The sequence below is a fragment of the Mesitornis unicolor genome, unplaced genomic scaffold (assembly GCF_000695765.1).
Source record: "Mesitornis unicolor isolate BGI_N332 unplaced genomic scaffold, ASM69576v1 scaffold18093, whole genome shotgun sequence".
In the NCBI taxonomy this organism is placed as follows: Eukaryota; Metazoa; Chordata; class Aves; order Mesitornithiformes; family Mesitornithidae; genus Mesitornis; species Mesitornis unicolor.
In genome coordinates, this window is record NW_010176883.1 from 4,304 (window position 1) to 31,847 (window position 27,544).

Consider the following 27,544-nt stretch of genomic DNA (forward strand, 5'->3'; position numbering starts at 1 on the left):
ATGAGCCATTTTGTGACTCTCCGTGTTTTCGATGTCAGACTTCAGCCAACAGAAATGGAGACCCTGGATCTGTTGAGGAACTGTTTGGTGTGCAAATGGGACCTGCGGAAGAGAGACCCCAGAATGCTTCCTTGCCTTCATAGTCTTCCGGATTTGATTCAAGGATATAGCTGTATTCCCACTGAGTATGAAGTTCTGTATGAAGGTAATATTTAAGACTCTCTGGCCTGTGCTCTTTGTGTTACAGTATTGTAAAAGTAGATGGATTGAGAAGTGTTTTTTGTAGCCCATTCCTTTACGGCATGACTTTAAAAGAGTAAAATAGGAGACTCAAGATTTGTATGAGCAGAGGGTGGATTGGGAACAAGCTTCCTTCATTCTGTTTTTCATCCAATAGCAATGTTTGAAGAGAAATGACAGAGTCGGGCAACATTCAGCATTTTCCAGAAGGGGCAAAGTTTCCCTTACCAGCTGTGACATGATGAATATTTGATTTGCTTAGGCTAATAAATAAATAAATGCTACAAGGTAGTTTCTAGGCTACATCTTTATCCCAATCTTTTGGACATGTTGGACCTTTCTATGGTACCGGTTGTGGTGCTAGTTTTTTATTCTCCCTTCTCTCCTGCTTCCATGTCCTGCTCCACCCTGGCCCCCAGCACCCACACACAAACATCCGGTTCTTTGTTCCTAACAGAAGTCATAATAATTGTTATTAGAATATGTGTGCTGGGGTGTGCTGAAGTGCTTGTCTCATTGCAAATGTGGTTTCTGTCTACCTGAACCCTTCTCACTGTAGGGTTTACTGTAACTCAACAAGCTGAGTAGACCAGTGAGGACAAGAAGCATTTTGTGACTGTGGCTTTTCAAATCCTGACGTTATTTGTATAGTTTTTGATGGTGATGTTAATAGAAAATGCATAACTTTTTTTGGAATAAGACAGTACTTAGACCACAGAATACAGTAATTTTGACTGAATGAGTCTTAGTTGTCATGGGGAATCATTGCAGACTCATTACTGATTTATAAGAGCAAAGGCATGTACATTACTTCTGTTTTCACATGCTTTGAACTTTAGATGAATAAGAGGCATCATTTATTATCTCTTCCATAGCAGATTTTCAAAACATGTAGGAAGAGAAGATACCCTCCCTGAGGTGATGGTAATCTGAATTGTTGACATAACATGAACTAAACATGTTCAGGTTTGAGAACTAATGGAAACTCTTAGGAGATCACTGTTGAAAGGCTAGAAAACACAAAAGGTAAAGGAAAAGGGAATAACTTAATGGCAAAGGAGAAAGGCTGCTCGTGTAGGCTACAGACAGAAAAAGATATAAAGGGAGAAGAAGACAAAGAGCAAAGCAATCATTTCAAGTAAATGTCTCCTTAAAAGTTCTAATGCCTGATTGTAGTGGGCTTAAATTCTGAGGGCCCTACTTACAATAAAATGCTGTTGGAAACATCCACACCATTACTTTTTATGTATCCTCATTTGACACCTAAGCCATTCCTCTTCTCCTTGTTTCTGTTTGCCAAGTGGAAAAGTGAATTTTTACCACTCGGTGATCTTGGATGAAGTGCAGCTAGAGGTTTTTAAAATATCAGATATTTCTTCAAACTCTTGAGTGGATCAGGAATTATTTGTCTATAGCAAATGGAAACAAATACTGGTTCATTTCTGTATTCTTGAAGTTTCTTTTTTTACTTTCTCTTTCTTTTGTAGATAGGAGACTTCTGTGGGAAAGAGCAAGACTAGAGAAATGAAATAATGAACAGTGATGACCCAGTAGATTAAGTGGGACACCAGATGCAGAGACTCAGTTAATACATGAGCAAGGAGAGCAGCAAAACCAAAACATCTGTGTCTCTTATTTAAGTCAATGACTGAAACTGCAACCACCATTCCTCAGCCAGGATAAATTTGAGAAATCTTCTGATGGCATGATGATAAATACTTCTTGTCTTATCTGCACTGATTGCTGAGTTACGGGCAGTACAATGCCAAGTCAATTTTCAGTGTTATCTCTAAGTATGATAGCCATGGCCCGAGGAGGGCCATGAAGATAGTCAGAGGGCTGGAGTACCTCTCCTGTGAACATAGGCTGAGAGAGTTGGGATTGTTCAGTCTGGAGAAGGAGAAGGCTCCAGTAAGAACTTATAGCAGCTTTCCAGTACCTGAAAAGGGCCTACAGGAAAGCTGGGAAGGGACTTTTTACCAGGGCAAGTAGTGATAGGATGATGGGAAATGGCTTTAAACTGGAAGAGGGTAGATTTAGACTAGGTATTAGGATGAAATTTGTTACTGTGAGGGTGGTGAGACACTGGCCCAGGTTGCCCAGGGAAGCTGTGGATGCCCCCTCCCTGGATGAGCTTTAAGGTCGCTTTGAACCCAGACTATTCTGTGATTCTGTGGTCATATATGAGTGCAAAAGATAAACTGTAAATACAAATTCTAAAGCATTTTAGCAGAGTAAACATGAAATACTGCCTGTAAGAAAAATGTGTTCCTTACTTACTATGAATTCTTTAAGCGAAGTAGAAGGATGGAAAAAGTGAATATATTTCCAAGTGAAGTCAATGTGACATTTGCTTCAAAAGCATACTTGAATTTGTGGATTTTGGTATGCTGTACTATAAACAGTACTATATTAATATAAAGCTCTTTCCCAGTTTATTCCTATTGTATTAAGATCACTGAGAAGATAAGTGGTCCTGATATTTGATGGGTTTTGATGTTGGAGACTTACTTCTTTTATACCTCTGTGTGTTTAAAATAACTCGTGAATGAAAAAAAAACCTCTGAGAAAGCTCTGAGATAGTCAGAGCTCTTTTGGAAAATCTGCATACACATAAGAATTTATTCAAAGCTGTGAGAACTGAGAGTTAGGAAGTAATTTGAGTGAACAAAGAAAATTATCCTTGCAAGTTTGGCTCCTACATAAGTTTCTCATATGAAGGGGACTTCAAGATTCTCAGTCTTTCCTTTCTTTTTCTGCAGGCTGGTGTAACATTCCTCTTTTTATTCTCTGTCTTCATGCAACAGAGAATCCATATTCTTCTTTGCTGCAGATCTACATGTTTGTGTGCTTCCAGTCTGTTTAGTGCACAGGAAGGAACTGAGAAAGAGAGGAACTGAGTAAGAAAAAGAGAGAGAAAATTTCCCCATCTCCCGAGATGGAAATTTGTCAGATGAGGACTTTCCCAGGCTCCTACCTGTGTGAATTGCCACTCACAGTACACTGTGAAAACATACAAAATTAGTTCTTGCATGCTGCCTTGGCTTCTTGGGTCTGGCGCTTTCACAGAATCACAGAATCTCAGGAGTTGGAAGGGACCTCGAAAGCTCATCCAGTGCAACCCTTGCCAGAGCAGGATCACCTAAACTACGTCACACAGGAACACGGCCAGGTTGGCTTTGGATGTGTCCAGAGAAGGAGACTCCACAGCCTCTCTGGGCAGCCTGGTCCAGTGCTCTATAACCCTCACAGTAGTAAAGTTTTTCCTCATGTTCACATGGAACCTCCTATGTTCCAGCTTAAACCCATTGCCCCTTGTCCTGGCATTGGACATCACAGAGCAGAGCCTGGCTCCTTCCTCCTGACACTCGCCCTTTACAAATTTATAACCATGAATGAGGTCACCCCTCAGTCTCCTCTGCTCCAAGCTAAAGAGACCCAGCTCCCTCAGCCGCTCCTCATAAGGGAGATGCTCCACTCCCTCCATCATCTTTGTGGCCCTGCTGGACTCTTTCAAGCAGTTCCTGTCCTTCTTGACCTGAGGGCCCAGAATTGAACACAATATTGCAGATGTGGTCTGAGCAGGGCAGAGCAGAGGGGGAGGAGAACCTCTCTGCCCTACAACCACCCCTTCTCATCCACCCCAGGATGGCATTGGCCTTCTTGGCTCAAGGGCACATTGCTGGCTCATGGCCATCCTGCTGTCCACCAACACCCCCAGGTCCTTTCCAGCCACTCATCCCCAAGCCTGTAGCGCTGCATGGGGTTGTTGCGACTGAAGTGCAGGACCTGGCACTTGGCCTTGTTAAAGCTTTCTCACGGATTTCTGGATAGATTTAAAACTATATTCATCAGGTTTCTGTGCTTATCCCTCCTTTTTGAATTTGAGGTGGGTACCAAAATAAATTACCCTTTACCTGCAAATATTCCTCTCCATAAGATGTTCACTGATTTAAATTGTTTTAATGCTTTAGATATTACCAACATATTAATTGCAAAAGTATCTAAATGAGGAGGAGCGGAGGTGCATTGCTATGGGAAGTTCATGTTTTTGCAAGACCATCTCAGCTCAAGGTTTTGTTTTTGGTTTTGGTTTTTGTAAAAAATTTCTGCTAGCTGATGTCAAGCCCTGGTATTATTTACATTTTCTGACTCAATTGGGTAGTTTGTCTAACCTGTAAGTTACATTTTCTGTTTGTCAAGTGCGATTAGTAGTTGCCTAGCTTTGTAAGTTGCTTTGGGAAGTGGTAGATTTCATTGTATCACGGTTTTGTATTGAACTTGTGTGTTGTGCTATTTTTTTCTGAAATTCTGTTTTAAAAATGCTTTGCCCTTTTGTGCTTTTCTAAGCTGGATAACAAAAATCATGGAAAACATCAGCATGGTTTCTATCCACATTCTGTGCATAAGTCAAGAACTATCTGTAGTTGCATTTTGTTAGCTTCCCACATGCAAGTGAGGGTCTGAGGTCCCCACTTAAATGCCAAGAAATGTAACAGGGCTATGTTTTAGAGAAATGTAAACTGGTCAGATAAAACTAAGAGAAAACAGACTATTAAAGAGAACAAATGCAAGTTCAACTGTTGACAGATGTCCAGTTGCTGCATTTGATTTTCCAGCTGAAAAGACACAGTTTTCTTTAGCTTGTAAGGCAGGTGCTAAATATAACCATGGATCTCCAATTGCAAATGCTTAACGAGGTACATCCAAAACTCAGCCAGGTGTTGGTCATACTTGCATTTAATGTGTTCAGAGATATCTTTACAGGGGTTTATTTCCAGAAAAAGATTGAGCTCTAGGAATCCTTTGGCTTTAGGCTTATTTTCAGTTTTGGCATAAGAAGTATGATGTACTGGCTTGAGGAGACTCCAGGTATCAACAGACAGTGCCTTATCTTGTACTAAGTCTGTGTGTAAAAAACATACCAACCAGCCAAACAATAAACCAAAACAATAAAAAAACCCAAAATGTACATCTACAGAGTCTTTCAATCATATTTAGGCTTACAATGAAGTACAATTTAGCCACCTTGGTGTTACAGCTGCTCTATCTCCAAATCACCTTGTTTTGATGCAGTCATTTTAGGCAAGTGATGCAATGCATCACATCTATTAGTTCTGAAGGAGAATGCCTATTTGCTTTAATTAGATCCACTTAACACCAAATAAGTGTTTTATTTCTAAAAGGGAAAGGAGAAAGGTAATTCTAAAGAAGGAAGCTGTTCATAATGTATATATTTAGTCAACTTAAAATGTGTTTCAAGTTACTTAGCCCTTCTGACTCTGTTCCGCTGCCAGATCCAAAAGGCAAGTGAAACAATGAAGTTGTAAGTTATAAAAATATGAAGCTGTAGAGTGGGAAGTTGTCTTCAGAACTGTTTCCTATAACCTGTAATTGGGTCTCCAAGGAAGTGTAAATTATGCCTGCATCTCGAGCTGTAGCTAATGCTCTCTGAGGATAATTATTCTGATGGTTTTTGGAGGAAAAAGAGCGGAGGAATAGGTGCAACTTGTGGACAGCAAGTATAAATGTGGTGTGTATGAGAGCTCCACTGTTTGTTTATTTATGCTAATCAATTCTCATGATAATAATAGGTTAATTATCTGCATTGATTTATTTCTGAGGCAACCAGCTGGAAGGTTCTTTGTGTTTAAACCTGACCAGACTGAAATACCTTGAAACAAAACTGCGAGCTGCTGATGTTCAAAAGGTCTTTGTACTCAGTTTCTATACGTGGTGGAGAGGTTACAGTTTGTACTTTCAGAGTTGATCGCTGCAAATTATCCTTAGCTCTGTCACTTAAAAATTAGATTGCTGCAATATAGGTGGACTGAAAACTTGAGGCCAATCAGAAATTTTGGTTCATTATCTGTGCCGCTATGAAGGAGCACTCTGTATGAGGGTCACTACCTTGATGTCCACTTACAACTCCCTGGGTCCGATGTAGTATGACAACCTCCATTAACAGAAATGAAAGTGCTATGGGGTGTGAGAGGTCTCACCTGCAAGGAGCTAGGGCTTGAACAGTATATGGCAGAACCTTCTTGTTTTGCTGAACCTGATTTTGGTTATCCCAGGTGTGGGGTTGGAGAGTCCAGACTGGGTGTCTGTCCCTGACTACTGGATCCACTGCCTCTGAATTTCCATTTTCCGCAACCTGCTGTTGAGTTACTGTTGCTAATGGGAGTGTGAGAGCGGAAATAAACATGCAGCTTATGAAAAAGGGCTGCAAACCAGCAAAGCAGACAATTGCTGCTGAAGCTTTTCAGGGCTTAGAGTATATATAGACATAACACACACACGTATGCAGAGATATGTCTGTGTGCCTCTCACTTTCTAGTGCTAGTGGCTTCTGTGGTGGTGTTCAGATGCATTAACCTACTATGGATGGTAGTTAAAGGAGTAGTGGAGCCCTGGAAGGATGTAGGTGTAGGACTATTCCTCCACATCCCTCACATGATGAAACTTTGTAGGAATCTGTTCAGTACAGTGTGGCCTTCAGTGATTTTTCAGTATTAGCTGATAACTCAGATACACTGAGAATAGTTTATATGTGGTTTATCCTGCAAATAATTCTGAAAAATATTTTTATTCTGTGTATCCCAATTAAATGGAGCTTAAACCCAACATTAGGATCCTTGGTAGTCTTTCTAAATTCATGGTCATCTCTTTAGCAGTGAAATGTGATGTCATAAATAATGATTTGAAATTATAAACAGCAGGAGGCAATGAACTTCTGAAAAGTAATTTATGCACATTTTCTACCAATATAATTTCCATTAAAAAGTAAAGCATGCCAACAGCTCTCTTAGCTTTTTGCTACTTCTAAAGGTTTTGATAACAATAATGGACTTCATTTGGGCATCGTGATTGCACCATTGCTGAGTTTGGCTCCTGATCTCTTAATATGTAAACAGTTGTTTGAATCCTGTAACTCCAGGATGAATTGCTATTTAGATCCAGAAGTTGCATCATTCTCATAGGTACAAACAGTGAGTCTCTAGGGCTTCTGACTACTCTTCCCTTCACCTACAGTGCTGTAATGATGAGATATTTAAATGAGCTGACTGAAAAGTCCAGGTTCCTAAAACAAATGAACAATGTTGTTTAGAGGCAGTGGTAAGGTAGGAAGGCAAGAAAAAGATTTAGGGAGTGGTCTGCAAAATGTACTGTGGGAGTGAATTACATTGTAAGTCCTGCTGCTACCTGGATCTGGAAAAGCTCTTCTCCTTCCTTCTGCACACTTGCTCCAGGGTAATCTGAGGAGTGAGAGAAGACACGAGCAAGAAGGGAAGTAGGTTGCTGCTATTCATTTGCACTATAGGATTTTATTCCACTACTTCAGGAAAAATACAACCAAGGCAAGTTAACAGAGGCCTGAAGGAGCCTGAGAAACAAGGGCAAGAAAGAAGGCAAGAGGAAAAGGAAAACATCTTCCAGTGGCCCTGTATATCTTCCTGCCCTGCTGATTTGTCAGCATTTCTGGCTGAAAAAGGGGGAGCAGCTCCAGATAGTCCGTGAATGGTGTAGCAACTTCAGGATGCAGTGGAGCAAAGTCTGGTTCCAGGGAGTGCACCGTGTGCTGTTTTGCTCAATAACCACCCTCTCCCTGACACAAGTGACTTTGTGTGTAGCTCTCTAAGTGACTGTTTATTCGGAGGACAGGTAAGGGGTTTCTAGGAAATTGTGCTTTACTGGTGATTTGCACTCTGCACGTGAGCACACCATAGCGTGCTTGCTTTGTGTTATTGAAGTAGCTGCTGCTTGTGGCTATTTGTAAATGTTTATGTAAGGTTTGCTTAATGTCAGGGTAATTGCTTCACAAACCGTTTTGTAGTGTAGTTATGCCAAGCTATCATTAGATTCTTTGGGGAATTTATATTGAAAAAGGTTAGGCATTTCCAGGGAGCACACATTTTTATTAAATGGAAAGGGAATCAAATAAGAAGCCTAATTAGCGGAACAAGTATGATCTCCGAAGCTATCACATTCAGGGAATCCCTCTTTTAGCAAGATGCAAATATTCCCCCTGTGCTTTTAATAAAGTTTTAAATATAGAATCCACTATTAGGACAGGCAAGAAGGTGTTTACTGATTAGTCCTCCTACCAGTAGGAGTCTGTTTCCAGTACAGTATTGCCATGGTGTCGCCGTTATTTTTCCTGTTAACTGCTATGCTCTTTGTTCTTATTTTTTTATTAAGCTGAGATCTATACATGTCTTATGTTCGTCTCAAGGGATTTTTAGATTTGAAATCATTATAATTCAGTTACTTGATATTTAAGACACACTTTGACGTTTACACAGTGTAAAAGTGCTGTACTTGATGGTCTGTGGTAGTGAGTCTGATGCAAAGCTCTGACCTGTGTGTGCACAACTCACTCCATGTGTATTTCTGGAACAACACTGATTTCAGTAGCATAACTTGGATCTAAAACCTGGGAAAAAGTTGCCCCGCGGCATCCAGGGCATCACTTTTAGATCTCTCCTAATATTAATCAGCAGTAATGTCATCTACCTCCAAAATCGTGATTGACATATTTATTAATACTACTGCATTTCTCACTATGTATAAGGAAGCTTTTGTGCAGAACCGAAATCTATAAAAGTTTTCTTAGGGTGGAATTTATTGATGTTTTCTTTGAATGTATTTAAAAACATTCAAAAGATGGCCTTGCCCATTGTGGAATTAATGCATTCTTTATACAGTGCGTTTTATATTAAACTGCTTTGTAACAAATTAGCAGGATTTAAAGTTCACATGAACATGCCTGAGGCTGTGAGCATTCCATTAAATATCATTCAATTGATATAATCTGATTTAGCATTAATAAAATGGTAACTTCAATATTAACTTCTTTTACTTTATGTGGTGTTTAAACAGAAGTTGTCCTTGCTATGGCAAAGTCCTGAGCACTGCTTTTGTTTCCAAGTAAGCAGCTGTTCCCAGAAATGTTTTTTGTAAGACTGCGTGCTCACCCATATGGCATGTAGGTGAAAGAATAACCGAGAGAGCTGTGCATTCCTAACTTCAGAAAGTGACCTGTTGAAAATGTCCCCTTCGGTCAATCTGTGGCATGTTATGTAGTCTCAGTATGGAGGTTTTGTCTCTGTATTAGCCAGACCAAGAACTGGCACTGCTTGGGCAATGCTGTTATGGGAGTAAGAAACTGGTTTGAAGTCTCAAAGGGCTGGAGGCGATTCCCCGTAAAGTTGGTAGATGGTTTCCTACTGACTGCACCGAGAATTAGAGCATGTCCCATGAGTCTTATTTGAGAATCTGTTTGCAAAGTAGGTACTTTGCTTCCTAGCTTTTAAATCAAAATATATTTGTCTTTTTATTTCTGCTGCTGTTATAACTGTCACTTTGTAAGGTGCTCACAGGGAAGCTTGAAAACTGATTCACCTTTTAGGAATTAGCACTACAATTCACTGGTGATTGTATGCACCATTTACAAGGAGTAGGAGAGCACTGTTTGTGTAACACATCTTGTCTTAGGTCTTGCAGCGCTCCTACTGTTTTCACATTTCTCTAGAGAACTGAGCTGTTAACAGATATCTAAGAGACACTCACAGCCATAATTTGGGAAAGCATGGAGAGGTTTCAGTGTGACTGATAGAAAAGTGTTCTGTTGTCCTAGGGTGTAATATATGAAGGTGATTAGCTATAAATAGCGTAGGTAAATAATATACCTTTCCAGCTGCGCTCCTTATATTAAGAATGCAAAGCACAAGAAGGGTTTAAAAGACTTCTACAGCTTTCTGCCATCATGAGCATTTTTATCAGATAAATTTTAAGCCTCTTTGTAACTTCTGTCACCAGGACACACTTAAACAAGGCTCAAGTTCCATGTCCAGAAGATGAGCAAAGCGTTGGCAATTGCTTGCATTGCCCTTTTCCCTGGGGTGACTTGTAGCCGTGTAGCACGGGCACTCGTGGGTACCGCCTGTTCCTTCTCGTGTCTACAGGAACACTCAGTGTTGTATGAAATGCACAGTTAAACAAGTGTGTGGTAGATTTGCCCCCCCCCAAATCGCAGTTCTGTTGTAAATGCAGCCTTTGAAAATAGTAAACAGTATACTTTTTTAACAAGATTTGGGCTAAAAAAGATCTGACCTGGTGGAAATGATTCTGAGTAAGGTGTCCCTGTCAAAAGAGATGTAACAGAACTCAATGTTTCTTCAAAACATTTGTGAATTAAAGTGAATGTATTCAGACATCTGACTGCATAGTGCTTTTGTCAGAAGTAATGTAGGAAGGGTTTTGGTTTGCGTGTCTCTTCAATGTGAAGTGCAGCTGTCAGCAGTAGCCTGGCTCTGGGAACAGGAGACATTCAGGGCTAGAATTAACCTGGCCAGGGACTGCAAGAGCAATGTCCCTTGGGCACCTGGAAAACATGAGAGTCTCTGACAACTGTCTAATGTGAACAGTAATAGACATCTTAAGATTTAATTAATCCACAGGCTACTCTCCTTATTCAAAAATAATTTTGGTTACGGAAAAGAGCACACTGAACATTGTCAGTCAAGTAGAAAGTTGTCATTGATCTTACTTTTAAAATCTTGCTTTAAGTGAATTTGCATCATTTAGTCATGGAAACTACTGCTGTTAGTTATCATCAGCCGATCACTTGGCAAGGTGAGCATAGCACTGAAACTCTGTTGTCAACAGCATGGAAAAACGTAGGGAAAAAAATGACTTGACAAGATAAGGCAAAAATAGACTGACACACAACCACCACCTATAAAGGACTGGGTTCACATCTACAGTAGTTTACAGAAATGTGGGCAGAAACATGCACCCTCCTCTAAAAAAAATAATTAAAAAAAAGGGACTGGATCTTGTAAAAAAAAAAGTAAATCCTAGCCCCAAAAGTCTAGGAATCAAATAGCAGATGTGCAAAAATGCAGCTCTACAGTTATGGTCACCCTCTGGAACTGTTATTTCTCAGCCCAGGCAAACACTGAGGTTCATCCCAGTTGTGCTCAGTAGCTAACGAAGGTGGAGCCACGTTTTGGTGCTCACACTGCTCGCTTTGCTTAGCTTTGATTTGCTTTGCTTTGCTTTAGGGGTGATTGTGTTTTACCACCTGTGGATTTATTGTGATACATGGTTTGCAATTCTGGCTTATTTATGAAACCTTTTATCCTTTATCTTTATTCTGCTTTGTTGCTTCTGCTAGCAGCATGTTACTCCTCTTTGACTTCACTTGGATAGCAGGCTGCACTGTAGAACTAGTATTGGGCAATGTGTGGTTTATGTTTTGATATACCTGTAGAGAGTCCAGTGTTGGGCTACAAAGATGATGGAGGGAGTGGAGCATCTCCCTTATGTGGAAAGGCTGAGGGAGCTGGGTCTCTTTAGTTTGCAGAAGAGGAGACTGAGGGGAGGCCTCATTCATGTTTATAAATATATAAAGGGCGAGTGTCACGAGGATGGAGCCAGGTTCTTCTCGGTGACAAACAATAGGACAAGGGGTAATGGACACAAACTGGAACACAGGAGGTTCCACTTAAATTTGAGAAGAAACTTCTTCTCAGTGAGGGTAACCGAGCACTGGACCAGGCTGCCCAGAGAGGTTGTGGAGTCTCCTTCTCTGGAGACATTCAAAACCCGCCTGGACGCCTTCCTGTGCAACCTCATCTAGGTGTTCCTGCTCTGGCAGGGGGATTGGACTGGATGAGCTTTTGAGGTCCCTTCCAACCCCTAACGTTCTGTGGTTCTGTGGTTCTGTGATACCTCCAGTCTAGAAAAACTGTAGCAAGTATCAGAAAGCACACGTGGCTCTGCAGCAAGGGAATACAGTTTAAAGTGACGCTCAGTTTTTATCAAAGCTGTAAGCCTTAATGAATTCATGGGAATCTGGGCATACAGGTATCATTGGAAAATACTGAAATAAGTCAACTGAACTATAGTGTATTGCTAGGGATTTTGTTGCTTTGGTTTTCTTTCCTATTTATTGAGCTAAATATAGCCACAAGTAACTTAGAGCTTGCAGAATGCCTTAGTTTCCTAGTTAACTAAGTGTGTCCATGTGATGTAAAGAAAGCCAGCAATACTGAAGTGTGGTTTTATATAATTTCCTGGTTCACATGGCTGGTGTGCACTGTTTTATTTGTGGGTTTGTTTATCTATTTGTTTGGTTTTTTTAATTCAGCTATCCTTTCCTGCCCTGTGTGCAGACAGACCTGCTTTGCAAGGGATGTAGTTGAAAATTTCTTTCTCAAGGACTTCTCCACTGGTGATTCAGCTATGGCAAAGGTAAGTGACAGCCACTAAGTTGGGTGCCTTTTGAGTTGCTGAAACACTACCAGATGAACACTGAAAACACAGCAAACTTCATCTTGAACAACAGTATCTTCCGCTGTTTGTAGAAGTACTCTTCTACAGCACTGTAATTACTTCAGTCCTAGAGATGGACATACTGCCTTCATAGTACATTTAAATCTGTATTTGAAGAGTGAGCTTGACTCTGTATACTTAAAATAGAGTAGGTGGTTAAAAAATATAGATACTAGTGGTGTAGGACTGGATCTGTGACAATCCATATGTTAGGAAGATACTGAATCTCTTGGATTCCTCATTGTCCCCTTTCTGCTCAACACGAAGTAAACAAGCAGACTGTGTAACCACTGGCTGAGTGGTTACACCAAGATTACCCATTAGATTCTGTGGGCAATTATCACTTTCTGATTGTCTGTTTTAATGATAAAATAAAAAAAGGTGGCATCATATTTCAGTTGGGTATGGATTTAAAGCGTAATTGGAAGGCGTAGGATTCCTACCTTGGCCTTGTATTGCCGCTGTACATGGGTAGATTTCACTTCTGTTAAATACCCAGTTAAGAGGCATAACTGTTCTCACAAGTTTTACAGTGTTTTACTTTGGATCATTAGGAGGGACAGAGAAAGGCGTGTATTTCTGCCTGCTCTTTTACAAAACAGTATTCTGTTATTTGCATGAAGAAGATAATTTCAGCATGTGGTAGTATTGCCCGTAGCTGGGAGTTGAAACAGGTGAAAACTTGTCAAAACTGTTCTGTAGTCTGCTGACTGCCTTATCCCAAGTGTGATCCAAAGCAAGTGAAGAGTAACACAGAGGCATGGGTACTGACCAGCTTGACCTGAACCAGCTCCTGGACCTTAGTCTAGCTGTTTTGCACTTTTTAATCCCTAAGTAGACTGGATAGCCACATTGGATATTCAGTTTCAGGGCCTTCGGGTGGAGGGGAACACTTTTTCCATAATGTAGGAGAGAAGACATATCTTTCCACTTCTTTTAGCTCCTGCAGAGGCAGCAATAATTTGTAGGCCAATTCTGTCCCATGCAGAAGGCTTGAGACTGCTTTAAGTTGTGCAAGTCAGTTGCCCAGTGACATTGTTGCGAAAAAGTATAGAGAGGATGTACTTCATCCTTGTCAGGCATTTCTGTCTCCATTGCTTCATCTTCTCAGTTGTTAAAAGGAAAAGAACAGGTAACCTAATCCATGGAGTGTTCTGGGGAAATGAAAAAATTACTGCAAGCAACGTCTTCACTGCAAGCAAGTTGACGTCTTCAGGTGTAAGGTGCTTGGGGAGTGCAACGTAACTTCATCTAAAACAGGAAGAGCTCTATTCACATGCACTCTTCAAAGAGAAGAAAATTCCTAAGATATTTCTGAATGCTTAGAAAGCACTTATTGTACTGGGATTTTTTTAATTACCACAACTTACATCACATACCTCTCAATGAGAATTTGTGTAGAAAGGTAACAAAATTATAGTATCTAAAGCACTAGATTATTTTTTCAGACATTTAAAATAAGGTTTTTCTTTTCTGTAATCCCTTAGGAGTCCTAAGAGCAGTTCAGTGAAGCAGATTTCTCACTGAGTATAGGGGTACGCTAGAGGGACTCACAAGCCTTCAAGTTTTTGGCTTACTTCTTTTTATTAGCAGTCAAGTCATGTGTCAGTGAAGCTTGCTTTTACTGTCTTTTAACCGCCACCCCCCAAAAAACCTAAAGCCATAGTTTCACCGTCAGTAACAGCAAAAGGAGAAGCACCAGCTCATCCGAGATACAGCTGAACTGCCATCATTTTCTTAATTCACCCAATGCATTCAAATCTGTCAAGGCTTGTAACCAAGTGTCAGGAAGCAAGGTGTTTCTCAGTGCGTGAGACAGTGAAGCATAAATGATAGAATGTGCTATATGACAGGAGCAGGAGTCTTAAAAATGTGCAATTCAGAACCTCTTGCCGAAAAGCCCATTTCCGCATCATAAATAGTGTAACCCTGGGAACACTCTGTGCTCTGCAACTTAAAAGTAATGTTAACACAGTGCAGAGTCAATATAAGTCCTAGTCAGACTGGCAGCTGAACACTTACAGGTAAACCTGTGATTAAACAGTTTTGGTTATTGCAGAGAAGGCAGAGCATCTCTCAGCTATTGACCTGCTCCTTAAGCTGGTACATGGGTACATTTTAAATTAGACAGTTCCTTTTTTATAACAAACTTTGCTTCCCAGAATAAATACCCTTGCATTTTGGTTATATCTGTTACATTGGGATTTTTGGTTTAAATCATTACATGTACCTTGTGGTAAACATTGCCGATGAGCAAATGGCTAAAATAGCAGAATGACTTACACAGATACTCCCTGCCGAGACAATCAAACGCTTTTAAAGCTTTGCTTTGTTGTCTTGTCTAGAATCACACAATCTCTTTGAAAAAAATTTGAAACACTTAGAAACTCTTGAGTAACGACTTGATACGAGACCTGTTGTGACATTCCAGCCCCACTGAAGGGAATGATAAAATTTAAATTAATTCCAGCTGAACAATTTTGTTTTTTCTTGTGAAGTGAATAAGAACTTGACTCACTTGTGCCTCAGAATACAGGTGGATATAGGTGCTCCACTTAATGTTAAAGCCATGATTTTAAACTAAGACGACCAGCAAAAACTGTAATTCTTCTATCAGGCTTTCTATTCCCTGAGACACCATGAGGAGAACCTCTCACCAGGGCTTGCATCAAGACCTATCTGCTGAGCCCATGCTACTATATACTTCTCTTCATGTTTCCCATCAGAATAGTTTGGGATGCACTGAACTGTGGATAAGCTGATGCCCAACAGAAAGGACACCATAGGAAGTAATTTTACCATCTATTATTAGCTGCTTGAGTAGCCTTGAGCAGTAGCAATATTCAGGAACTATACATAACATTGAACATGTGGGCTGTTCAGCCTGGAGAAGAGAAGGCTCCTGGGAGACCTTATAGCAGCTTTCCAGTACCTGAAAGGGGCCTACAGGAAAGCTGGGAAGGGACTTTTTACCAGGGTAGGTATCGTTAGGATGATGGGAAATGGCTTTAAACTGGAAGAGGGTAGATTTAGACTAGGTATTAGGAAGAAATTCTTTACCTTGAGGGTGGTGAGACACTGGCCCAGGTTGCCCAGGGAAGCTGTGGATGCCCCCTCCCTGGAAGTGCTCAAGGCCAGGTTGGACGGGGCTTTGGGCAACCTGGTCTGGTGGAGGTGTCCCTGCCCACGGCAGGGGTTGGACTGGATGAGCTTTAAGGTCCCTTGCAACCCAAACCAATCTATGGTAAGTACAGTAGTTATATTGTAACCTTGCAGGAAATGTTTGTGTTTGGTAAACTGATGGAAAAGATTTTATGCTTTGATGATGGTAATATTGCATCACTATTCTCACTCTGCCCATTAGTACCTATTTGTGGCTATGGTAAGTCAAAAATATTAATATTAGGAGTTTTCAGACAAGGTATTTTATGCCTAGTGCAAATCCTTTTAGAAAGAAGTATCATCATCGCTGTCTTGAAACAGCTCTTGAGTTCATTCTGGATACCAAAGATCAAATTACCACTTCATTTACTTGCAGCTTTATTTATTTCCCCTTCAGCAGTGCTTCCAGACAATATGGTCTCTACAACAAAGGGCATTTTCTAAATTGTTGAATGAAGAGATGATAGTTAATTCAGATTTCCAGTTCTTCTCATATTCTCCTGTCTTCTGTTTCCAGTTCACCACTTGTGATGTAAATACATAAATTGAGCTTAATTCTGGTCAGTGCTTTAGAGAACAGGAACTAAGTTTTTCATTAGTAGTATGAAGATGTCCTCATATTCTCTAAATTGCCTTACCACTGGCATTTTTATGTGTTTTTTTGACCGTTATACTGTATCACAGTGGTTCACACAGTGCTAAAGCAAATAGAGTAAGCTGTAATTGTCAGTAAAGCACTGTAGATTGAGAGTAGCTCTGCAGAAGTAGCTCCAATTTATGTTCACATACATGAAAGCAGAAGTGGATTCTAGCCTATAGATTTTTTTGTTGTTGTTAATAAACAATTAGTAATGGACAGATACTAGGGAATGACACTGAAATGTTATGGTAAAATGCTTTTGCATGATGTTGTGATTAGAAAGGAAATGGTAGATTGAAACCTTTTCGATGGGCTATGTTTGACCCTAACATTTCACATATTTATTTGGCAAGTAGACTATATTTTCTGAGGTAGAAAATATCTATATCTGTCTATCTAAGTATATATAAATAAATATAAAGTAAGGTGTATACTTATTTGATATATTTAAGTCAAATGGTAATTGTAACTAATACAACACTAACAGAAAGGGATTGCAAAGCACAACATTAATTTTCAAATGTATTTTTGACCTAACTCTTCTTAGCTGAAATTAGACAAGTCTTATTTCATTGTTTTATGGCTTTTTCAGTTCACAAGAAACAGGTCATGATTATTTCTTCTGACTTCACATGTAACATGGACCCTATAATTTTGCTGAATAATTCTTGCAGGTCGTGTCATAACTATGCTTGTGCTGGAGCACAGAAAGACAACCGATTTTATTTAAGAGCTTCAAATCTAGATTTTGTTCTGTTCCCTTTTACAACAATAACCAGATTCTTAACATCACTTGAATTGCATTAGTCTGAGAAAGAAAAATATTAAGCTTACCAATCTGAATTATAGTCTGTAAAAGAGTTTGTACAGCTAATGTGCTATCCTTTTACATAATTGCACTTTTTGTTCTTAGAGCTGCTCGTCATGTGAAGAGAAGAGACCTGCTCACAGTCTCTGCACAATCTGCAATAAGTGGTTGTGCAGCTCATGTGCAGAGGATCACAGACATGGCAAGGAAACTGGTGATCGCTTCCTGTCTGTATCCCTGAAGGGCTGCACAGGTACTGAAGACGCACTTTGGAATTTTGTTTCTTCTCATATGAGTTATTCAACTGAAAAAGGAGGAGCTGCAGGCTCTGTGTGTGACTCGGAAGGCTGTGGATGTCTTGATGAGAGATTATGTGATTTCCCTATAGCTTTAGGGCCATTGACACAAACATGCCACAGTATTTGAAAAGCTTTGGATATTTGTGTTTTAGGGATCTTTTCCACCTGTCTTTCCAGTCCGTGGAGTGATGAGCTAGCATTTCGCAGGCTGTATTAACAACCAGCCTTGCCCTTTCAGTATTTCTGTCCTCTTTTGCATAATTTCCTTCAGGAAACACAGAATGTGTCAAACTACCATATAAGCATTCCTGTGTTTATGGACAAGGTGTGAAGGACAAAACAAGCAATAAACGTAGTTGTAGCCCACTGATTATACCTTTTAGGTGTGGGGTTTTTATTGGTTTTGTTTGTTTTGTTTATTTGCTTTAGGATTTTGTTTGTAGGAGCCTGTACTTCATGCTTAGCATAGATGGAGTTCTTTAAAGTCCTGAGTGTTCATGTTAAACAGACTTTGAGGCACTTAAGACATGATATGCCATTGCAAAATAGAGCATAAACGAAAAATAAAAGTCTTTAAAAATAGTAATAATTAAAAAGCACAGATTACATTAAAATGTGTTCTGGGTCTTTTCTAGAGAATAATATAAACTGAAGTATCCCCAGTCCCCCTTCAAATGCTCTGATTGGATGGACATTATGTTTTTCTTCTTGAGTTGATGGCAAGATAAGGACTGTGGTTTTGAGGCTCCAACTATTTCTGTGTAAGAAATGAGTAAGATTACCAGCTTATATTGTTGACAATTAATGGTAAGGAAATATACCTGTGGCTTAGCTGTGGTTTTATGTGTGCTGTATAAATAAAAAGATGCAAACACATAAACTAAAATCTTTTTAGTTCTAAATTCTGTGTCCTGAACAAAAAAGATGAACAAGGAGATTGGTATTGTATATGTAGGCTGGTTAATCTAAAAAATTACTGGGGATGAAATGTGTGCTTTTAAAAATTATTATTATTTGTGTATATATTATTTATTTAGAACATAGAACCCTCAGGATATTTCAAAGAAAGCAAATACTAGGATATGCTAGAACTCAGGCTGTCACGTTTTTAATCAGTGTTTCATCCAGTGATGATTGTCTTGTTGAATTTCTCGTGTGTTGGTAAACAATAATGGGATAGTGTGTGTTGGAGTGCTTGGAGAATGCCATCATGTGCTCTTCTTGTTGTCCCTGTGTATGTCTCTATGTGCTAATAATGCTGATGGTTTTTGGACAGAGGATTTGAACACTGACCTGCACAAATCTGTCATTGTACTTTAGCATTACTTGTGCTTTTTTAGCATTTTAGGAAGATAATGTTTTTCACTAGTAATAATGATGGGTGGACTTTACACTGGTTAATAAAATAAGGCTCTGAGGCCTGCTTTTCTGGGGATGCAAGAAAAGAGCTTCCCCCTCCCTGCATTAACTATTAATGTAGATGTACTTGAGAATGATTAACTTCACTGGAAGGGGTTTTGTTCTGCCATGGTTTAGTGGGTTGGTGGTTGTTTTTTTTTCCATTCTTTCATTGAGAGGTTCCTTCTTTCTAAACCAGGATTCTGCTGTATACAGGAAAGAAGACAAGAATAGATTGTTTCCACTTTACATATCCACTGTTCATTCTTAATGTTCATGACATTGCTCTTTAGAAAATCCATACAAGAAGAGGTTTTAGTGCCTGAGCCTAGCTGCTGAAGTTTATGTACTGCATTTACAACAAGCACAAGCTTGAAAAACAATTCCTCATGTGACTTTTTAAGAACGAAGGATTTCCTTGCTTCTGCTGTGACTTCAGGCTTATTTAATGTATTTCCTTTTCTACATTTTACAATACAGTTTTGTTGACTGGTTTGTCAGACCAGGGCATTCAAATTCATGAGGCAGGTGCCCAAAATCATGAGAGATATTTAAAATTCAAGAGAATTTAGAGGACAATACGAATTTGGTTTGATGACTCATTTCTGATCCCCTTTGATGTGCTCAGTTTATAGGATGTATAAAACCGGGAAAAAAATGGAAACAAACCCTGCTTCATATAATCAGATGGTGTCAGGGTCTTGAGCTTTTAAAAATAACACCATGACTTTCAATAAAATTCGGAGAGTTTGGCAACTCTTTTTCTGATCTATAGTAGTAATCCTTGTCAATGACACCATTGCCTTATATTCCTCAGCAACTGAAGATGAAGCAAGTGAGTTTTCCTTATTTTGTCCAGTGCATGCTCAAGAGCCACTCAAGCTGTTTTGTGAGACCTGTGATACCCTTATGTGCCACAGCTGCCTTCTGACAGAGCATAAGGAACACAGGTACGCACAGCGATTGCTTAATCATAATCCTGTCTAAAACTGTAGCTAATTTAAATTGAAGAGTGTTTATCTGCATTTGCTGTCAGCTGAAGTTGCAGGGTAGTCCACACTTCAAAGCCATAGCAGATCCGGTTTGGTTGGTTTATGCCCAAACAGTGTAACACGTGGGTTACTGCCCTCCCAGGATCACCCGCTACTCTCAACAGCGTGTACCTTCCCAGTTGTATTGTCTGCTCAGATACTGTATATGCATGCATATAGTTCCTCGTGGCTGTGCTCAGAGGCACAGGTTGAACTCAATACTTAGCATGGTTCCAATACTTCTGTTTGTTCTTATCAAAGGCATCATGACTGTACAAGCCAGAGTTACCAACATTTGAGCATGCTGCTTGCCTGTGGAAGTGTGTGAGCTGTGTAAAGGACTGGCTATACAGAGTGACACTTTTTGTTTGAGACTGCCTGTATGAGGGGCGATAAAGTTTAGCTGCCACAGAGGACGTTTGTAGTATGAAGTAAACGGGGGACCATGTCCAGACAGGTATTAAGGCAGTTGGTCCCCTAAACATATCAACTATTAAGTTGATTATTTATCCACAGAAAAAGCATGATGTGAGAATTTCTCCTTTCACAGGTTCAGACATCTTGGTGAAGCTTTGCAAAATCAGAGAGTTATCCTGGAAAATGTCATAACTAAAGTGGAAGAAAAAAGAAATGGGATTCAGGTTTCAGCTAAACAGATTGAAGACAGGTAATTTCTATGCATTTTTTGGTCAGTAAAAGTACTATTTTCACTAAATGTGATACAGCTGCTATATTTTCTTTCTTGGATGCTAGGAAATAATAGGAAGATTAAAAAAATCAAATTCATGTTTAAGTGGTACTGACAAGTCATGGCATTGATTTCATAGTCCTTATAAGGCATGTGACAGCTGGTTTCAGAGTTAAGATTTCTTTCTATAATCTGTTTCCAAACTAGAATCTGAAAAGATTAGAAATATGGACTATATTTAAAATACTTTTGTTCTTTAGGAAACCTCAAAACAATCTGCAGTTCCAGTCAAAATTAGTATAAAAATGAAAGTATTTCATTATATGAACTGGATTTCATCTCCTGAATATGTATTTGTTAACTGTTGGATCTCTCTTCTGCATTAGTAAAACAGTTTCAACCACTTTGAAAGAATACAACTTTATTTCTACTGTTTATACTCTAGTATAAAGTGAAAGTTATTTGGATATGGCTTCTGTGTGTGTTTGTTGACAAAGGACTTAAGGCTGTGGGAGTCAATCAGCATTAGGATGTCTGGTCAATGGCTCAATGTCCAGATGGAGATCAGTGACCAGTGGTGTCTCTCAGGAGTCCGTATTGGGACCAGTACTATTAAATATCTTCATCAACGACATAGTGGGATCGAGGGCACCCTCAGCAAGTTTGCAGATGACACCAAGCTGCGTGGTGTGGCTGACACATCTGAGGGTCAGGGTGCCATTCAGAGGGACCTGGACAAGCTGGAGAAGTGGGCCCTTGTGAACTTTGTGAGGTTCAACAAGACCAAGTGCAAGGTCTTGCACCTGGGTCAGGACAACCCCTGGTATCAATACAGGCTGGGGAATGAAGGGATTGAGAGCAGCACTGCAGAGAAGGACCTGGGGGTACTGGTGGATGAGAAGCTGGAGATGAGCTGGCAGTGTGTGCTTGCAGCCCAGAAAGCCAACTGTATGCTGGGCTGCATCACAAGAAGTGTGGTCAGCAGGTCAGGGGAGGCCCCTCTGCTCTGCTCTGGTGAGACACAACCTGGAGTACTGCGTCCAGCTCCGGAGTCCTCAGCCCAGGAAAGACATAGATCTGTTGGAGCAGGTCCAGAGGAGGGCCACAGAAATGGTTTTTTATGAAGAAAGACTGAGAGAGTTGAGATTGTTCAGCATGGAGAAGAGAAGGCTCTGGGGATACCTGGTTGTGGCCTTTCAATACTTAAAGGGGTCTTCTAAGAAAGATGGGGACAAACATTTTAGCAGCGCCTGTTGTGTTTGGATAAGGGTTAATGGTTTTAAACTGAAAGAGAGTAGATTCAGAATAGATGTAAGGAAGAAATGTTTTACAATGAGGATGGTGAAACACTGGAAGAGGTTGCCCAGAGAAGTGGTAGGTTCCTCATCCCTGGAAACATTCAAGGTCAGGTTGGATGGAGCTCTGAGTAACCTGCTGTAGTTGAAGATGTCCCTGTGCTTTGCAGGGGGGTTGAACTAGATGACCTTTGAAGGTCCGTTCCAACCCAAACCCTTCCATAATTTTATGTTTGAAGAGAAGTATGGGAGAACTTAGGCGAAATGGTACAAATTTCATTGGAGTTCTCTGACAATAGTTGGGTCTGTTCTTGTGACAGATAACTACTAAGCTCTGAATAAATGACATACCAGTTGGCTCATCCAGGGATGTGTATCTCTTACCCATAGGTTGCTTGAAGTGAAACATTTATACAAAAAGGTAGAAAATCAAATAAAAATGGCCAAGATGGTTCTGATGAATGAAATCAATAAACGAACAAGCATCCTTCTTGAACAACTTGAAGTAAGTAAGGCTAGTTTCTTTGATACCTTGGGAAATTAAACCAAATTAAATTTAATCCCAGTGCCAATGGAAAGAATATAGACTGTGAGAGTTATTGTCCCTTTGCTTATATTTTCAAATATTTTTCTTTCTGCAGAATTTTATGTGGAGTCAATGGTTGACAAAGATTCAAGATGAAGTAGCAAAATGTTTGCTTATCATGAGTTAACCACATTTTCTAATGCAGTTACAGAGAATATGTGTGTACCTTTTGAGTACTTACAAAACAAACCAGCCTCTAGTTTTCGCGTTTAATTTGTAGAAGATGCTAGTAGTACATTTAATATCCTGTTTTGAGAATGATCCTCTGGCCTACTTTTTGTAATGGAGCCTGCAGTTTTGTCTCTTCAGTTTTTAGATATCCAATTGAAGTATAAATGACTTTATTTTGAAATGTGCTGAGCACAAAAATTTCTATCATGTCTGATCAGAATTTCCAGTTCTCAGTTATTCTTGGGTAATTTTAGCAGGTATTGGGAAGACAAGGCACTCAGCAGTTGCTGGCTACCTTTGAACTTACATATTTGACTCAAATGTGGTTACTCATCTAAGTAGCTTTACAAAAAAGAGAAACACATGTTCTCATTTGAGTAATATTAAACATTAAGTAAATTCAGTGTTCATGTGTTTTGACAACATTTCAGTGTTTGTCCACGTTAGCTATAACCACAACCAGAGTGTGCATACACTTGAAGTAGATGCACTGTGCTCTGTTGAACTGGGGGGCATCAGATGAAATCAGGGGGTTCCAAGTTCAGATCAAACCAGGGCAGATAGTTCTTCATCTAAATGTTAAATATGTGTGTAAGTGCTTGCTGCAAGATATTTAAGTAACTAGACACATTCATAGAAAAATACACTGAGGGTGATAATGTAGCCTGTCTCTTTGTGGTCCCTAAATCATGAATTGCTGGAAACTGGAAGACCATTCTGAGGAAATGCTGTGTGCTTCCCCTCTTTTTAATTTCTTTCTTGGGTCTCTTCTGTTTTGTATTGTAAGAGACAAGAAAGTGGTCCAGGTGCAAATTTGATCCAACTTTTACAGCTTTCTTGGGTTGTATTATTCTCTTAAACCAAGGCCAGAATGATGTAGTTTGTTTGCTCCTGGAGAAGTCATCATCATTCTTGCTGAATTCAGACATATTTATTGAATAGGATTTGCTTTCTTTTTATCACTGGTGGTTTAAAGAGATTCTAAATAGCAGTGTCCCTGCAAGTAATGCATAATGTAGAGCCAATTATTAGTATTAATTAGTATAATTATGCATTATGTGTGCCTGAAGAATGACAACTATCTTCTACTGATTCCCATTATTAACAGAAAATCACCAGTGAGAGGAAGCAGAAGTTGGAGCAACAACTGCAAGGTGTTGCGGTTTTAAGCAGACAGGTAGAACATGTGCAGAACTTCATCAGCTGGGCAGTATGCAGTAAAAACAGCATCCCATTCCTCTTCAGTAAAGACCTGGTAAGAGCCATATTTATTTTCTCAGTAAACTGAAATTGTGGAGTAAATGTGAGAACTGTTTTAAGGATGTGATGTTTCTCAAACAAAACATTTTTCGTTATTTTAGAATTGTGAATAACATTGTCATCTTTTGATTGCTCACCAGATTGTATTTCAGATCCAGCACTTGTTAGAGACAAACTGTAACACAGACATAGGCCCTCCTCTGAAGATCAGATTTACTTGGGACCCCTCCTACTGGACTAAACAACTGTCCAACTTGGGTAAGAACAATATATTGTCGTTTATTAGGCAAGGACCCAAAGGTAGACAAGACATATCTAGACAATACAATACTTTACCTAAAGTGCTCCCCTTTGTTATTGTGACTTCCAGTTTAGTACCACTTGTCACATTTTTCAGAAAAGCTAATGTGGCTGAACTTTCCTGTTTTCCCTCCAGTTACATCTATTCACCTATTATGTAGACACCATTTTATATATATATATTTATATATATATAAACACGATATAAACGTTACCTAGAAATACACTCTATAAATGTAATCTTTGATAGTCTTACAAAATCACAGTGTAAGAACATAACTACTATTTTAGTGGAAACACTGTGCAGGACTAAACAAATAACTTTGAACTGAAATTGGGTACAATGTAGCATCACTGGGTATCAAACAGCCTTGACTCTGCCCAGTGTATTTGAATTCATCACTGTGACTTTGGCAGTCCTGTAAGGAGTACCCTGTGAAATGGAGTGTCTGCAGTGGGCTTTGTGCTATTTCCTCTGCCTTACTCAGAGGTAGCTGGGCTCAGTCATGGCTGTGCTGCTCAGATCCTTTAGTATCTTAGTGGCCAGGGGCCCTGAGCAGTGCTTGAAACACAGTTAACGGGCACAAAGATGGCATTAAGACATTGACTGTGTAATATTTACAGTGTTATTTATATAACAGATGTGCATACTGTGACTTTGTTTCCCACCAGCAATAAATTTCCCAGCTGCAGTGGGTTTTTACAGTAAATTCAGTTCAGTGGGCTGATCTATGGTCTAAAAGATTGGTTCTCTTCCCATTTTAAGATACTTAAAATTAGATGGTGTAAAACACTATCAAAAGTATTACAGGGAATAATCTTCTCTTCAGTAAAAGCATGGGCAAGATCAGTTCATAGGTCACTTCTATTTCTAGCTTTTACAATTCTCACCTACATAACATCAATCTCTTTTATTTTTGTCACTTTCTCCCTGGAAGGAGTCTTTTGTACCTGTACTTACGGATGAGAAGATATGCTCATACTTGAGTAAAAAAATGAAAGTATAGGTCATATCCATCAAGTAAAATAAAATAAGTTGAGGTCAGTTTTTCAAAGCATTTGCTGGTAATTCAACCATGAATTCCACTGACATCAGTGGGAGTTTGATGTGATTTTACATCACTGAAAAGTCTTGAAAAATTTGTCTTGAAGGTATGTTGAAGAACAGGGTATTTGAATATCTTTATATTTGAAATGAAGACAAGGAAATGGCCATCGTTTACAGTTTTTATTGTGCAAATTTGTCAAGATCGTAGGAGGAAGTAAATTTGCTGGTTTTTTTCCAGGAGGTTTCACTATGGAAGGTGGGCACATTTCTCAGTCAGATGTGCTACTCTGTGGAAATGTGCAAGGATTACAGACCTCCTTGTCTCACGGGCACCGCTCAGCAGCATCACAGCTGGATCCTGGGAAAAGCCAGCTGCATCAGTTTCCACCTGCAGTTCAGTGTACTATGCCTGCATGTTGCTCGCACTGCCTCAGCTTACCTCACCCAAACAAAGCTCAGCCTTCTTACCAAAACACCAACCGCCATCAAAATTTTCGACAACATCCTGAACCGCATCAGCAGCACTTTTCTCTGCAGTACAGCATGCAGCAACTTGACAAAGAGCAAAGGGGTGGCCCCCAGCCTATGAAGCTGACACAGTCTGTGCTGGAACAGCAGTCATGGTCAGAGCCAGAGAATGTGTCTGGGAGGATGGGAAAGCACTTACCATCCCAGCAGCTGCAGCAGGCTGCACCCCTGGATTATGCTGTTGTATCGCATGAGGCTCAGCAAGTTCACATGAGCCATCCACAGCCAATCCGCACACAGGCTTCTTTGCAGGCATCAGCTGTACAAGTGCAACTTGGTCATCTCCAGAAGGTAAAATCTAACCACTTGCAGCAGCCACCACAGCAGCAGCAGCTGCCGCCAGCATTGCCACCATCAGGTCAGAATGAGAACACCCACAAACAAGTCATCCAGCAGAGCCTGGACATAATGCACCACCAGTTTGAACTCGAGGAGATGAAAAAGGACCTGGAGCTTCTTCTGCAGGCCCAAGGACAGTCCAGCTTGCAGATGAACCAAGCCAAGCCACCTCAGCATGTTCAACAGACCATAGTTGGTCAAATCAACTACATAGTCAGGCAGCCAGCCCCAGTTCAGCAAGACGTCCAAGATGAAGAACAAGTAAGAACTTTTGTTCTTTCCTATTGTGTTTAGTCAATGTAAGATCAGAAATGGGAAACACCTTTGAGATTTCATGTACTTGGTTGAACTTTCTGTTGTTGTTTTGTCTATGCTTGTATTCAGGAGAGGCTTCACGCCTCGTGCAGATTGTACGAAAATTTTCTGTAAAGTGCTGTGTAAACAACCTGGATCCCAAAGATCTGAATCTTGAAATAGACAAGGTGGGAGAATAAAAGTGTTATCGTTCCTCCTTTGTGAATAGATAACTGGAGGACTGTGGTAGTCTTACTCTCCATTTTAAGTCCTTTTTACTGGAAAATATAAGCCCTGAGTCCTTGTAAAAGATTCCCTTTTGATTCTGAAAATATTAGTGAAAAAAGAGTGAAGAACACCTTATTTGGTTTGAGAGTTAATTTCCATTCTACTAGTAACTGCTCTTGTACTGCCTCATGTCTGGGAGGTTTTCATCAGTATTCATACATGCTGTTATTTTACACTTTTGTCGGCAAGGCTAACTCCTCCCTTTTTCCTCTGTTGGTAACTATCTTGCTTTTGAGAAGGGGACAGCGCTTGTTGGTAAGCATCCAATCTGCAAGGCAGATAAAGTGTGCAAGAAGGTGGCTTTGAAACTCATTCAAAACAGTGGAGGTTGCAGCAGAAAGGTGGATGGGACTTCCCATTGTGTAAATTCTTTGGAGCTCCCATCTCAAATAGCTCTCCAAGTGTAGGGGCAGACTGCAGGCTTTTGGAGTAGCTGTACATTTCAGCAGCTTTATTGATTTTTATTTATTTTTTTTTAAATTTCATTAATGTTTGAGAGAAAACTTTATTCATTGATCTCTCTACTTAGGGTTATTTTGAACACGTTTGTTGTTTTACAGTCTTTCCAGTCTTGTCATAATGTTTATGCTGTGAGTTGATGTGGATTTGTTACCATTTATTTTTCTGAGATTTTGAAGACACAGATTCTTAATTGTGATTTGTAGGTCTGTGAGAATTCCACTGAACTTGGTGCCCAGAAGCCTGTAATTCCTCTTGACAAAGGTGACAGTCCCTTCCTGCCACGGTCTCTAGATGAAGAAGCAAGCATCAGCAGTCGCTCCCCTGAGAGCACATTGCAACAACCAGCTTTCCATCCATTGAGAAAG

The 27,544-nt window shown here is 39.9% G+C and overlaps 1 protein-coding gene across 1 annotated transcript; it reads left to right on the forward strand.

The window, feature by feature from the left end:
• LOC104535585 (tripartite motif-containing protein 66-like) lies at positions 1–27,544 on the forward strand (the record flags this gene model as incomplete). Its single annotated transcript, XM_010181873.1, has 10 exons — positions 1–205; positions 12,398–12,501; positions 17,298–17,445; positions 19,707–19,839; positions 20,471–20,587; positions 22,294–22,408; positions 23,769–23,915; positions 24,061–24,178; positions 25,507–26,396; positions 27,383–27,544. Coding segments are annotated over exons 1-10 (2,139 nt in total), but the record flags the coding sequence as incomplete, so codon positions are not given.